This window comes from Prenolepis imparis, unplaced genomic scaffold, assembly GCF_030444845.1.
Source record: "Prenolepis imparis isolate NDT839.2.m4 unplaced genomic scaffold, iyPreImpa1.0 SCAF_11, whole genome shotgun sequence".
Lineage (NCBI taxonomy): Eukaryota > Metazoa > Arthropoda > Insecta > Hymenoptera > Formicidae > Prenolepis > Prenolepis imparis.
This window is the reverse complement of record NW_028141169.1, coordinates 8434231-8449905: the sequence shown is the minus strand read 5'-3', so window position 1 is coordinate 8449905 and position 15675 is coordinate 8434231. Positions and strand designations below refer to the sequence as shown.

Genomic DNA, 15675 nt, shown 5'->3' with positions numbered 1-15675 from the left:
TTTGGCTAATGTTTCTTTTATTGAGAGAGGGAATATAAAAGAAGATTTATGAAAAATATGTATGTGTTTAATAAATAATTTTTTAAATTCTTTTAATTCTAACAAATATATTGATAAAACTGTTTCTTTTATTTAATTATTTTTTTGCATTATCTTGTATTATATTTTTTAGATTTTTTATAATATTACATATAAAATAACATTATTATTTAATAAAATTCATTATAAATCTAATTTAATTAAATTTATCACTTCCCTTATTATTATGTGCATACATCTGAAATGAAAGAACCAATTTTAAATATTTAAACGATACAAATTTATTGAGATGCCTAAAAACAAAATAAACATTGCTAATGCAAAACAACTCATCTTATACGGGATGTTTGAAAAATACTGCTGTAAACCATGTTGATATCAATGATGCGACGTATACCTGTCGTATACCTGCGCATGCGCTTGACTCCGATAGTGGAAACAGGCAACGTGGGTCAGACAGACCGCGCGAACGGTCGCTGCGTCAGTCTGCGCCGAGTCCTCTTCGTGGGAGCTGCGCTCTCTTATTGCATCATTAGGGCAGCTATAAAGGGCCCTTTCGATGCACAGAAGAGCAACCGGTCAAACAAACAATCAAGGATTCAGTGAGTTTGGTTAGTGCGTGCCAACAGTTTCGGCATCGAACAGCTTGATATCACTACGGAAATTAGATCAGGTAAGAAAAAATAATTTTTTTCTCGATTTTAATGATCTCGACAACAAATAACACTGGATAGTGATACTTTCTGTGTCAATACATATTATTTATATTTAGTCAATCTTGTCGGAAACAGTATATTTCTTCTGTTGATAAGATTATAAAAATAATTATAATTTTATATCTTCTATTAGAAAGATATAATATCATATACGCATACACATTGTTTATTAAAAATTTAATAACGATTTATTAACGATTTTAAGAAAGTTATATGAAAAAAAAAAAGCGAAAATTTAACTGTAATAAAAGAAAATATATTATGGTGCAATCACATAGAAAACTAGTTCACTTCCGTTCTTATCGTAATGCCATTCACTTTCTCTTTTTACTTTTTTTTCTCAGATTATGCTTTCTTTACGCATACTCATTAAAAGATTATATATTATTTATCAGAACAAAATAGATTACACTTAAGTTTTATAATCTTTGTCAATCATTAAATAAACATTAAGCGATAAGATTAAAGTATATCGTGTTTACCATAATAGGATATCATGGAAAATTTTTTAAATTTATGTTATCAATTCTTTTAATTACATTAATTTATACTAAATATTTTATGATAAAAATTTAAATATGTTCATTAACCGCTTGAAATATATAATATGCCGATATTGACCGATATTTAAATGAGTTCTTCAACTTGCTAATTGAGTAATCATGCGAAAATGTTTATCAATACATATCTGATATCCTCAATTTATTATAAAACATTGATAGACAGACATTATTACAATATGAACACAGTAACAGATATATTTTTAAATGTAAAGAATGGATTCGTTCATGAAGAAGATGTTTGCGATCTTCTTATCATTTATGCTTTACAAGTGTAATAACTTGTGAATTTTGTAAACATATGTGCCTTTTAAGCGCACAGATGTATCTGCGCATCACAGGTGTATCTGTTTTCTATCAATTGGAAAGATTAAGTACTAAATTTATCTTTGAATAGCATCATTGATATACATCGCAGTACTTTAATATCATTTCTATGTATTTATAAATTTCTTTTGCAACTGCATTTATTAGGATGCTTATTTAATATTCATGATAATTTTATTCATGCAAGTTAAATATAAATTTGTGCACGCATGTCGCATAGTATAGAAGTGCAAACAAAATTTATGTTTTAACTAAATAGATTCTTAGAAGTGCATATCTTTAAATATCATCTTTCTCATTATTTTTATCTTCTTTATCTCTGCAGTTCAGTTTAAAATACGAATAATTTAGCAGGAAAATGAAAAGATTTACAATTATGACACGAGTATTTATGTTGAGTCTATGAAGGCGCGATAACTGACGCTGTATCAGTGACGCAGTTCATCATGAATGTGTTTTAATGCATCTCTTCGCTGAATTTTGCTGTCGCGATCAGCTTTCGTGTAATGTTATAATCGTAGGAACGTGATAAAAAATTCCTTACCAAATGATAATTTGAGCGCGAAAGATAATTTTGAGCCTCGAAAGAAATGTGTCCGTAATGATTTTTTTTAATGCCTTGAATGAAATATACTCTTATATACTTTTATAAGTGCAATATATGTTTGTGCAACAAAAGAGATATATCTAAAAATGTATATGTAAAATTTATAAAAATATTTACGTAATATCGAATTTGCATTATTTTAATAGATTTCTTATAAAAATTATAGAAATGATATATATATAAAATATGCAAGAAATATAATAGAAAATAATTTAGTAAATATTCATTATACATTATATTGCTTATAAATAATTTCAAAGAAACGAAATTATATCAGAAATATGTCAATTATATTTTTTCTTTTGTTTTTAATTTCTTCAAATCTTATAACGTACACTACTATTTTATGGCAAGAATTACAAATATAATTGCTTTTTTTATACGTATAATATTAAAGGGCAGAAAAATAGGAACAAAAACCACGTAACTCGCGTCTCGAATCAATCGTACAAGAAAGTATGCAAATATAGACGTCAACAACAGTAAAAATAAAATTATTCAGATATTTTAACTGCCTTTATGCGACAGCTTCGTGAACGTAAAGTCGATTTACCATTTACTTATCTACTGCTACCGTATTCGAAGTGTGCAAAGTGCGAAACCGGGTTAAGGTCAAACCATGTAAGCGACAGGTAATCATGTAACAATTGCATTGCCATGCTGTCGGCAAGCCGTGATGCAAGAGTCGCTGTTGACTTTCTGGTCGGCTTATGGGGGACCGACATGCAAGACGTGACATACGCACGTGTAAATATAGAAAAGATCCGGGCGTCACGCAAACGCAGTCTAGGAAACCGTTCGATAAAATGTAAAATGCACGAAAGCATAGGTGGATCGATTTATTACCGGGAAGTATGTACCTACCAGCTATGACTGTACGTTGACTTCTTCCATACGAAAAAAAATGCAGAGTATATCAGTGAATATTTTTATTATCTAGTTAATTTTTTTTATTTAGTTATATAAATATTGCGTTGATTCGTAAATAAGTTTTGCTGTAGATAATTATTGAATCATTTCTTCTGAGAAATCATGTCTTTATAATCAAAACGAAATAATCACAGCAGATGTATATGTGTAGCAATTAATGAGTACCAAAAAAAAATGCAAAAACAAGCGTCCTAATTCGCAAAAATGTGATTTTGTTACAACGCTCAAAAACATACGGCTACAAATAATCAGAGAAAAGAAGTTTTCTGAAGCTTTTGTGGTCAGTTCTATTTCATTCTCTTTATTCTCCGAATCTTGCCCTATCAAATTCCCATCATTAGGTCACTCCAAAATTCATTAAATGGAAAATATTTTCATAATGATGCCGAGAACAGATGAATTTGTAAAAAACTTTTTTACATCAAAACTTTCAAAATTCCTCGAGGAAGAAATTAACAAATTACCGTCTAAATGGGAACAAGTTGTACCTAATAAAGGAGAATATATATGTAACAGATTAAAATTTATTGAAAAATAACTTTAAATATTAAAATTAAATTTATTAAATAAAACGGAACTTATTTATGAATCAACCCAATATATTTATTTTTAAGTACAATAATTTGCCTAATTTGGCTAAGCAGCAATAGTTACTGCCGTATTAATTTAAATTGATCGACGTTAATAATGCAAATATTATTTACTAATTATTTATTGGTGATTAATAATGTAGTTTTAATAATATATACATAAAGCTACCTTACTATGTATATATTATCGTTCTTCAACTTTTTTATTTTATTGTATTTATTTCGAATTTAATCATATTTTTATCATCAAATAACAAATTTTTGATTATTATTATTGTAGATTGTAGGATATAAAAGAACTAATTCTTGTTGTTATCAGCAAGATATTTCCATATGGTATAATTGCACGCTATAAATAATTAAATACACGTGTGTTATCATGCGTGTTTGATATTCGTCATATCTATTAACGTTACTCTGAATTGTATGCATTTTGTGCCTCGTGATGTGAACGAACGAGAGATGTAATCTTAATGACAAAGTACTTTTCTTCTTCTGTGTTTAAGAATAGAGATATTTAAGAAGAGATAATAAATCAGCAGCAAAAAAAGAACTACTTATGTTTAACCTTTTCAGATCTGATATAGATATAATAAAATACTAATAATAGTATACTTATATTTTCTGATTTGTTGAATATAAATGCTATCGTTTATTGAGTTTCATGTATATTTTGTCAAATTTTACGTAAAATTAATTATTACTTACAAATATATGTAAGTATCAACAAAAATCAAGTCTAAATGAGTTAATACAAGAGTATAAACAATGTTATCACATTTTTTCTAATGCTTTCTGACATTTTGATCTTTTTAAGGTTTGCATTCCCATTTTTATACGCTGCATTCGGCTTTCATTCATTAATTTTTATTTTTATGTATTGTAAATCGTGGGATAACACTTGATTATCGTATTTGAGATAATAATTTTGCATGAAGCGCTACGCCAATGCAAATCTGCAGCCACTTGCTGGTAACTGCAATAACATTATTTGCTATCTTCTCTTTTGGTTATCATTATCTACGATTGCCGCTTTTATGATTGCTAAGCAAAGAACTAAGGAAATGAAGTGTCAAAATCGCGCATTGTCAGAGAACTTTGGCCGCATCAGCGTTGAATCTATTCTTGAATTGAATATGTAATACTTAGAAAACCGAGCGCGATAAAAATTGATTAATATTAATGTATTCCAACAATATTTTCGCAGTAATTTATTTATTATGATACCGAATTTAGATATCGCATAATGGAAAATATAATTGATAAAAATTTATACAATTTGTACTTAAATCCAATATCACGTTCGAAATTTTTCTCTTAAAATACAATATATAATAATTGTCAAATTAAAATTTAAAAAAATAACAGTTTTATAGCAAAGATAATATAAACAAGTAATATAAATAACAATCAAGAAGTTAAGCAAAATTCATTAAGCCGCAATACTTATAATATTTTTAAAATCTACAATCTTTTTATATATTTGATGATTCTGATTGAAATATATAATATGCACGCGCGCAAGCTAACCGTTCGATTAGTCGTTTTTCCTGCTTCAAAGTCACCAACCGGTTTACTCCAAAAATAACGAAGCAACTGTATTACATATACAAGCGAGATAGAGATATCATAATACGTATATCGTAAAAAATCTGTCTGACCGTTCCATGTCGATTTTTACCACGATATCTACCACATATTTCTGCGATATATGTAAACATACATAGATATACGTCTTAAGTAAAGAAAATGATTAAGATCTGTTAGAGAAATATAATTATTTCTAACAGATCTTATAATATATATAATTAATACTGTTTAGAATATCATAATAATATAATATTATAAGACAGTATGTGTGTGACGAAAAAAAATTGAAAGATAGAATTTATAATTAGTAAAATTAAATATTGATAAAAGATAGGCATCCAGCCGCTAATGATATTTATTTCTTTAGTGATATATTATCATTTTTTAATTCAATTTTCGTGGCCATAGTAAATTGACAATGAATTATGATAAGTTTGTTGTATGATAAAGTAATATTGCAGTCAAGGCAATACATGAAATAGATTGTACAGAATTTTCAAATTTCGAATATACCTTAATGAAACTTTCTAGGCAATTTTTTAATCAATTCACTTAATTTTGTATGCTTTTTATATTAAATCAGCAATTATCATTATAGTAATTATAAGCCTCAAATATAAAATATTCGAAATATATTTTGTTATCTGCTTATACACTTGTGTTAATTGCTTTTAATTGTTAAAGTGGTTTCACATTTTTTAAAGTTTTGTTATAACATTTATTATATAATGCAGCGATAGAGTCTTAGTTTTATTACCTAGTGTGCGTCGTTAAAGCATATCCCAATAGCCTTGAAATACTTTGCATACTCTATAACTATTATCTCTATAACTACATATATTATGCGGTTAAAAATCGATAGTAGCAAGAAGCAAAAAATTGTCAACAACACTCATATGTATGTAACATTTTTTTGCTTTTGCAACAAAGTTAAAGCCACAAGGATCAAAGTTGCCTGATTATACAGTCCTACCATCTACAAGATTCTTCAGTTAATACAAAAAATCTATTTTACCTTAATTAAAATTTAATTGTACTTCTTCTCTCTTTCTTCATTATAATTCGCAGTTTTCATTCACTTTTGATTTTAATTTTCTTGTGATACTGGATGATTCTGAAATCTTTTCTTAAAGTAGTGCAACATTACCTGTGCTAATACAATCTGTTCTTAGCAGAAACAAGATATGGCATATATCTACATCAGCACAAGCTGTGTTTAAGCAATATCCTGCACTTCATTGAGCGTAGTCTAGCCATTTGAGGAGGTTCGTAGTACAAGTCACGTCCTTGGATGTCGCTTCGAGTATATATGTAAATTGGAATTAATTTCGCGACCGCGTCATTGCGTCGGTTTGTGCACGCATACGGAGTCTGACTGATGCGTATATCTTCGTTGTACACATAACGCATTTAAACGTGTATCACCGCGTTGAAACAATTTTACGGCGTCTTCGCACGTGTTTAAAGGCAAGCTCGCTCCTGATCAGAGATGATAACGTTTCGAAAATAAGACTTTATCTTTACGATTTCAATGACATGCTCAAAAACAGATCGTATAATCGTACGTCTCGGCTCGAAATTGAACGATCTCTCTCTCTATTATATGTCGTGTCGCTTTATATACGGCGGTCTGTAGCGCGATATGTTAGTCGCCAAGAAAATTTGCTAGCCGAAAGACATTGTGTTGGCATATTATTTCTCATAACTGACAGCATGGATGAATCCATTGGTAAACTAATTACAGTATGTTATATTAATTAAACTTGCTTAATTTTTAAGACTAGAAGCTTTTGACGCATGGCAGAAAGAACAAACATTTCTAAAAGAAACAATATTTTGAATCACATTAAATTAAATTATTCGATTGAGATAGCATTGAATTAATTAATCCGCATGTAATCAGATAGCTTCAAAATTGCATTATCTATTTTAAATAAGTATAATTTTAACGACATTAATATTAACGATATTGACTTTAATGTAGATGTAATTGCATTAAGGTGAAATTAGTCCGCAATAATTATATTAATGTAATATCTACGGTAATCATGTTATTTTTCAGAGCATGTCAGAAATAGGCTTTCATATTTCATTTTTGCAGCGTATAAGTAAAATGATGCTTTTAATAATTAAATAATGTTTGTTGCTAAAATAACATACAATAAATATGACGAATATCGATCGTTTTGTACTAATGCCGACACAGCTTATCTGCGCGTTATAATCGTTCGCATGTAGCCTACTTTGTGGATAATCGAAGAATATTTATAGTCTCTCAACCGATGAATTATGTAAGAATGATAAGCACAGCTGATGAATTAAGTTCCTGAATAACTTATTAATTTGGCGATGAGAATTCGAGTAGAATTATATGTCGACGATTATTATTTATGCATTTGGATACATTTTCGTGACATTATGTGCGAGTGTCGATATGTAACAGCAATTTTCAACACTGAATTAATCTTACTACAGTTCTGGGATTGCTAAATATCGTGTGACGAGTGCTCTCGTTTTTTAAATAAAATTCTCATTTTAATTATATGTTTTACTTTTAGAAAGAGATTTTAACTTTATTTATACTTCATGCCAAGTAATATAAATTTACTAAAGTTTAAAGATATAAACGTACATTTCTTATGTCTTTTATATTTAACAGTCCCAACTTACAATGCCTTTACTGTGTATATTACACATCGGAATATAGTAATGAAACAGTAAATGTCCATAAGACAAAAATATATCGGAATGTGCCCGATGTTACTAATTTTACTCCAAGACATTATTTATCGTTCACCTAATTCTTGACGTTATAGTTGCCACTCTTTCTGATATCCACAAAGCCGAATGAGTAATGGAGTTTTATACGAATAGCCTACTTCGGAAAGTGGCGTGTCTTTTATCAAGATGCTCGCAACAAACGTTTTCTGCTTTCGTCAATATTGTGAGCACAAACGCCGCTTAATAAAGTTGCAATTTACATCAATAAAACTCAACGTGACACGGTTGACCCATCTTTCAGAGAAATATGCATACGTCTTTCAAGTAGAAATTATTCCGCCAAAAACATCGATCGCCGTTGAACTATCAATCAATACAAATTTTCGATAATCTCTCTCTTTCTCTCTAACAGACATGTCAGGCTTTTGAAATATATCACGATGGATTCGAGAGCTTAATACTCGACTAGAAATGATAACTTAATCTTGAACTTTATATAGATCATCGAATGAAGGATATTAGAAGAGATCTGTTTGTGTATCATGGAATCGGTTTGAGTAAAATCGACCGTTCTACTGTGCTCTACCATTAGAATTAAAAATCTTATAATAAAAGTTTGCACTACTCGGATAATTATATTTTAATAATTGTGTGATAATTATATATTTTACTTGTAACTTAAGTTTTTCTACATAGTATAGAACAATGAAACGCACTTTCGATTAAATATTACCTAGGCACTATTAGATTTGTAGGCTACCAGCATTCGACACAGCTGTTATACTAACATCATTCAATATTAAATGAAACCATCCCATTCATATTCATAAATGTCACTATCTTCGAATCAAGTGATAGATAGCGGCATTTCTTTGTCTATTGTGGACCACTTATAACGATGCCCAATCAATAGAAAAAATAATATATTAATAATATTTATTCCTTTTTTACAAGAAATCCTTGCGAAATATCGTGTTTGAAAGAATCTTTTTATCTATATGTATATGTAATAAATTCTATGCTTTTTAGCTATGTCTTTGGAGGAATCTCGGAGATCGCAGCGTCCGTACCGATACGGTATGGTCCTTCTGTGCGTCGGAGCTCTCATAAACTGGTTGGGTTTGGCGGAGAACTATGTCGAACCGGTGCGTTACGTCGGTGTCGCCTGCATAGTTGCCGGGGCTCTCCTCATTTGCGCTGCCATGTGTTGTTGGCTACACGCACCGCCAACTAGGACGAGCACGCACACGCAACATACAAACCATCCGATCACGGCACAGGTAGATAACTTTCATATTGTCTATCTATGGAGAGATATCGAATTTATTCGTCCACGTCCGAGCGAAATTCGCGCTTGACTTGGATCGCGTTCAAAAGAAAATTATCTCAGTAAAGAATCGAATCTGGTGAGTGACTCACACACACCGCAAATTTATTATTTTTTTTGTCGGTTTTCAGACTATTAATCTTTCTTTCTACAAGCCTTCATTAGTTATTTTTACTACGTCAAATTTCACATTCACGTGCTTAAGTGATTATGTTATTAGTTTTTTTCTTTTTTCATATTCTCTGATGTCAAAGTAATTTAGAGTGGTGTAATTCTGAATGGAATTATCATTGAAATCAATGACTTAAAAAGTGTTCTTGCGTTGTTTTTTACTGCTTTAGTTGTTCAGCTTATAAAAATAAATCTCTTATTTCAAATATTTAAATCCCTTTTTAAGTTAAATTGCATTCTAGAGTCATGTCAAAGAATATAAGCAATTTTTAACTAATTATATTAGTATTATTTTTTATTTTTTATCGTTATATTTTATTCGTATAAAAAAAAGATTAAATTAGATGTCAAAATAAAAATATTTATCTTTAAAAGTTTCAAAAAATAACTTACTTTTGTACGCAAAAGATATTTATATTTCTCATTTATATTTTATCAAATTTTTCCTATAAATTCAAGTAATATTTCGTTTTAATAAGTTATCAACTTACCTACCAATACGTTCCACACATTTATATTTATTAATATTTTATGTTAGATATTTAAATATAATAATACTGATATTAGAAGTGACGGTAAATATTGATTTTACGAAGTCTCTTTAGCGATTCGAAAAGATGCAGGTCGTCCGCGCGGTTGAAGGCCCCGGGGATCGGTCTAAAACGTTTTTAGATCGATCCGGGTCAACCCCCTATTATAGACTATAAAAGAACGCGTATTATATCTATAGATATACCCTAGCCTAGCAGTATAAACCGCAATTACTAGCGGCGGTGGACAGAATAAGAAGAAGCTTAATAATATACCTTGTCCGCGATGTGTGTATGTATGCGTATAGCTTATACTTTTTCTTTTCGAATAAAACACGAGATACGAGAAGGAAGATAAAGAGAATATATTTTCATACATATCAGATAATATATCATGGTGCAGATTCATAAATCATCATCGTATATGATAAACACGCCTTGTGTTCGTCGTGCGTTTCTTCGCCAGCAAAATGCGTCTAATGTTTGCGAATATCATAAAAATGTCAAGCAAGCAAAAATCCTCATCGCGAGATTACTGTCACGTCATCTATAAAATGGTGCGAAGTCATGATTGCATCATATCACTATAATTTCCTCCTTTCAGTTTCGAATGACAGAAATATTACGAATACCTTCACAGATAACTTCTCCTTTCCTCGAAGCAGAAACATACTCTCTTTGTAAGTTAGTATTATTGTTAGACTAATAAATACTGTCGGTTTGGATGATTCATACTATTGCGCAATCAGCCTATAATATCTTAGCATAGGATCGGCATTACTATTATTAGAAATAATTTTAACATGCTACGAGTATGGAGTTTTTCTGTCAGTCGATTGACGCGCGAATTTTACATAGACGTTAATATTTGATGTCCACAATATTGACAATAATTAATGATCATATAACGGGTTTAAAAAGAACTTTAATATATCGTTAATATTTTTAACCTTCTTTTCCGCTTTACGTGTGTGCAATGCATCAGTTTCTCTTTTTCCACTTGCTTACCTTTCTAGTCCGTGCTATTTTAAATCCCTAAAGCATTTTTCTTCATAGAAATTGTCGGCAAATGTTCTCCATGTAAAATAAACGATGTACATTTTCATATGTCTGTCTATTCGTTATGTTTCGTTACATTATGTATAGAACATTCTTAAATTAGATGTTGCTTTAGTAAAATTTTTCGATTATAATTTCAAGTCGATTTTTCCTTAAAAAATCGAAGAAAATAATTTGGTTGCAACTATTCTATTTTTTTACATTCTATATTGTAATAAAGTTTTAAATTAAAATTTGGTTAGAGTAAACTCTCTATCTGAGAAAGTAAAAAATCGATTGGATTGCGCAGAGAGTTTAGTTTATCATAAAAGTCTTTTCTCAACAACTTGAAAATTATTGATGCCTTGATATTTAAGAATATCATACATTAAGAAAAAAATGACTCTAAATTAGTCAAAAAATATTTTTATTGAAAGAATATTCAGTTCGATACTCCAGTCGAGATACTCTATTTATGCAAAAAAGATATAGTGTAGGTTGGTTTGACGTGAAAGAAGCCGTGGCAATCTTTAATGTCGATTGCTGTTGTAAGGATATTTACCCGGAAGCATGTGTTGAACTATTTTCATCATTATTTATCCTTGGCTATACCTGTCTTACAATTTTAATATTAGTTCTTAAATAGACAGCGTGAAATAAGTTTGCAAGATAACAATATTTTGAATCCTAAAAAGTATTGTTTGCCGTCTTCATATTGTTAATTAATAGTTGATTAAATATCTATATATACACGTTTATTTCTCATTTGTAAAGAAACGCATGACATATTTTATTATGTATGTGTGTCATGTATGTGCGAAGATATCGTGTATTATATACACTGTTATGTCCACTACACTGTGTTATCACGCAATGCTGTCTATTTTTAAAAAGTAGAGTTTCTCAAATCAAGAACTGCAAGCGTCATTCTCAGACAATTGAATCAATTAATTTATTTATTTTCTCGTTGAAGCGCGATAACCTTTAGATAGTGATTTATCATCAAATCATTTCTGGAGAAGGAAGTCGATGGATATGAAATTTGGGAAGTGTTTCGAATAAATTTGATAAAGACATTGACATGTTATCCATGACATACGTGACAATGTAGTTTCAGCGTATTTACACATTTTTTTAATGGTCACGTATGTCTCTGAGAAATTCTTCGCTTAAACTTAAAAGTTATCAATTCAAGATTCATTAATACTTAATATAGTTTAATTGCAGATCAGTTAATTATTATCTGACAAATATTATGTTACATCGAAAATTAACATATACTTTTTAAATTTTACGTGACATATGCGATGCGATGATCTCATTATATTTGGTATCACATTATTCTTGCAATCCATTTATCGTGACGAAAACGATATACGAAGCGATATGTACCAATGAAGAATGTTATTTTCATGTTATTCGATATGTCTGATTAAACAGAAGCAGAGTGTGATCAGTGTTGATTCTTCGAATCTTCGAGGTCATGCTCGCGCTTACTGTTCGGCGATAAATAATGGAAACTGCTGCTTTAGCGAAATTTCGTGGAGCCGGAACTACTCTCGGGGTCACAGTCGTTCACCTCGCGTTTCCACTTAAGCTCATTATGCAATTTTCCAGCGAGACTTTCTTTATCGCCGCAAATAGCCAGAGTTATTTTTGTCGACCGCGCATTCGTACGTCACCCTATATGTATCTTGCGCGCGCCCTTTCGCGACTTACATTCAAGCCACAATGTTTCCGAAGAGTAGCTGGGAATACGTAGGTAGATATCTATAGACGACCTACGACGAATATAGCGCGATGTGCACTTCCGGGTGAATATCCTTATAACGTGGTACGTAGAATATCGCGGAAACTGTGCGGGGCCGGTACGTCGATCTGGATACTTTAAATAGACTCCGACGACGATATATTTCCACAATGAACTGTGCAATGTTATTTTTTTTCTTTTTGCGTGTTTTCAATTGTAACGGATTTTAATTGAAGTTATGAATAAGGCTTTGGAATTCCCAACATTGTTAACTTATGTAATTGTGAGAAGTCTTGAGAGTTAAATACTCTTTTCTTGAATCTTCAAAGCTGAGAAGTGATGTATCACAAATTCTAAAAATACAATGACAAATTTGCAGAAACGTTTGCATTTTAGTTGCAAAACTTTATAAAATTTCCTTAGTTAAGTTAAGTTGCAAAATACAAGTCATAAGGCATCGTAAGATCATAAATTGCAGGACGCAATATCTCATTAATCTTTAAAAAGCTAACAATCTCTCCAAAATTTTTGAAGCCAGTTAGTGAAACATGATTTCTTAGATTAAGTAGCGAGCGATCAGAATTAAATAATGTCAAAAAACTGATTCTTGAAATTGACTAATAAACTATCACGAAAATCTGCAGATATAAGTAGCAACGTTTTCCATGCGAACCTGCAAAATTATATACTCAAATATTATAAAATCTTTCGAAATTAATTTAATTGATCTTCTCTTTCTCTCTCTCTCTTAAAGATCGATGATCCTATCCACGTGATTTCCATCGAGGAACCTTCGAGCGTCTCGAGACAGAAGCCGCCAGATTACGAGGCGGTGACGGACGCACCACCGAGTTACGATGATGCCATCAAGCTAAATCCTAGTCAATTAGTCAGGTTGAGCAATGGTAGCACACCGCCGTTATCCTCAGCACAAATCATCCCGACAACCATCAGTATCGTTTCTCCTACGTTAACACCGCCACCGCCGTACGCAAGGTAAGACCATTCGTAATGCTGCATTAATATCTCGGAACATGAATAATCAATATCGCCTTGTAGCAGAAAAATAGCTGTCCGATATCTCTGTAACATATATTTACGTACAAAACACATTTTCTTTTTTTTCAAATTACATAGAATCAAATATGTATATCCTTGTATGTCCTTGTTTCAAGATATTGATGCATTAATATTTTATTTTATGACTACAATACTAACTATACTTGGTTTTAATAATTTTGTTAATAAAATATAATATTATTTATCCAATACTTATAACACGTTCCGTAAAGTCCTTTAAAAAGTCCTTAAAAAAAAACTTTTCGAATCGATCTTTCTCTGTTCCAGGTGAGATTGTAACGCTAGGAATAGAGAGACCAATAAATACGAAGGTTTACGACGTGAGAACCGACGTCAGTTGCGAAAAACGATCAAGTTGCAGATTGCAAACAATACAATCGTACGATAATTTCGTTGTTTGTTTTCGTTATTGCGAAATGCGTGAACGTATACGTAGCTGTGCAGAATGCAATCTTGCCAGAGAAAAATGGGGATTCGAACCATTCGAAAATTGTTCGACATTTTCACAAGCAAGAATCGAATGAGGATCTCCTTGCATCTTAGATGTTAATTACTTGGATTATAAATTATTTGACAACTGTGGAACGTTGTTGGCACCAACGTCATTCAAGACGATTAATTCTTCCTTTACAACTACGTTATGATTTAGAAAGAAACGAAATCATTAAACAAACCTCATTGATCATGACGATATCTGAATTCACTCGATACGGCCTAAAGGATTGCGATCATCAAATCCGATCATCACTTTTTCATTTGTTGATCTCTCATAGTATAAAATGGAGAAAGTGGAAATAGGTGATATGGTACACGATGACGTACTGGCACACAATACACAATTGCAAAAGTAAAGGTAGGTTTATATATTGTATATATATCATACTTTTTTTATTTTCAACATAATTCAATGACTATCTCGACGAGAATATTCCTCAGTGAATCATATCATAGTGTCCGCGCGGTTTCTATCGACCGCACTTGGCCGTTTTTTAAGAGCGACAATAAAGTAACGACTTTTGACACTCGAACGATTTGTTCAGCTCGCGGTCCGCTGTTCATTTAATTTAATGATTTGAATCGCGGACTGTATGATTGATGTCGAGCTAATCTACAGAAATGGCGGACTCTTAAAGTTAATTTACGGAGCAACCATGCAACTTATAAAATATATAGTTTTAATTTCTGCGATGATTGTTATTGGAAAACAATATATATAAAATGCCGCTAAAATAAATCGCATCGATTTATGCCTGCAGTGTTAAAATTTATTAGGTTCAAAAAAATTTAATTCGTGTCATTTTCGGAATAAACAGCTCAATTATTAAATCTATTTTTATATAAGATGAATGGAAAGAAAAGCTCCGATAAATTTTCACACTCTTGTCTGTTATAAATGCTATAAATGCGACGCGTATTCAAAAACGATCGCATCTTACGATGATGAAGACAAATCACTGAAGAATGATCTTCTGCCATATCGTCTCAGTATCTATTTCTTTAAATACGCACATGCGTGCACAGTACACTCATGCGAAAGCCATTCGCACGTCCATTTTATTGTGATATAATATTATATATGTATGTATAGATAATATGGTAAACAACACTGTCGAATATAATGGCGCGATGCTTGTATTATAAAATAAGACTTTTTTATAACAAAAAAAATGCAAATACAGAATATGAGATTTTTCTATAT

At 30.9% G+C, this 15675-nt stretch overlaps 1 protein-coding gene across 3 annotated transcripts; it reads left to right on the top strand.

Annotated features, from left to right (window-relative positions):
* Window positions 1–515: 515 nt before the first annotated feature.
* Window positions 516–15674, top strand: LOC145943059 (uncharacterized). Of its 3 annotated transcripts, none has more exons than XM_083050305.1 (4): window positions 516–712; window positions 9110–9360; window positions 13651–13892; window positions 14244–15674. In XM_083050305.1, exons 2-4 carry the CDS (start codon window positions 9112–9114, stop codon window positions 14245–14247), a joined length of 495 nt encoding a protein of 164 aa, XP_082906431.1. In that variant the 5' UTR covers window positions 516–712; window positions 9110–9111; the 3' UTR covers window positions 14248–15674. The 3 variants fall into 3 exon arrangements, with proteins under 3 accessions (XP_082906431.1, XP_082906430.1, XP_082906432.1); XM_083050304.1 differs by lacking the exon at window positions 516–712 and adding an exon at window positions 6047–7088; XM_083050306.1 differs by lacking the exon at window positions 516–712 and adding an exon at window positions 6050–7102.
* The last annotated feature ends 1 nt before the right edge of the window (window position 15675 follows it).

Excerpts from the sequence above, each read along its gene's own strand:
- LOC145943059 (XM_083050304.1), top strand. The coding sequence starts at position 6,896 with ATGCTCAAAAACAGATCGTATAATCGTACGTCTCGGCTCGAAATTGAA. Across the intron at positions 7,089-9,109 it reads CAGCATGGATGAATCCATTG|CTATGTCTTTGGAGGAATCT; the intron begins GTAAACTAATTA and ends TATGCTTTTTAG. Across the intron at positions 9,361-13,650 it reads ACCATCCGATCACGGCACAG|ATCGATGATCCTATCCACGT; the intron begins GTAGATAACTTT and ends TCTCTCTTAAAG.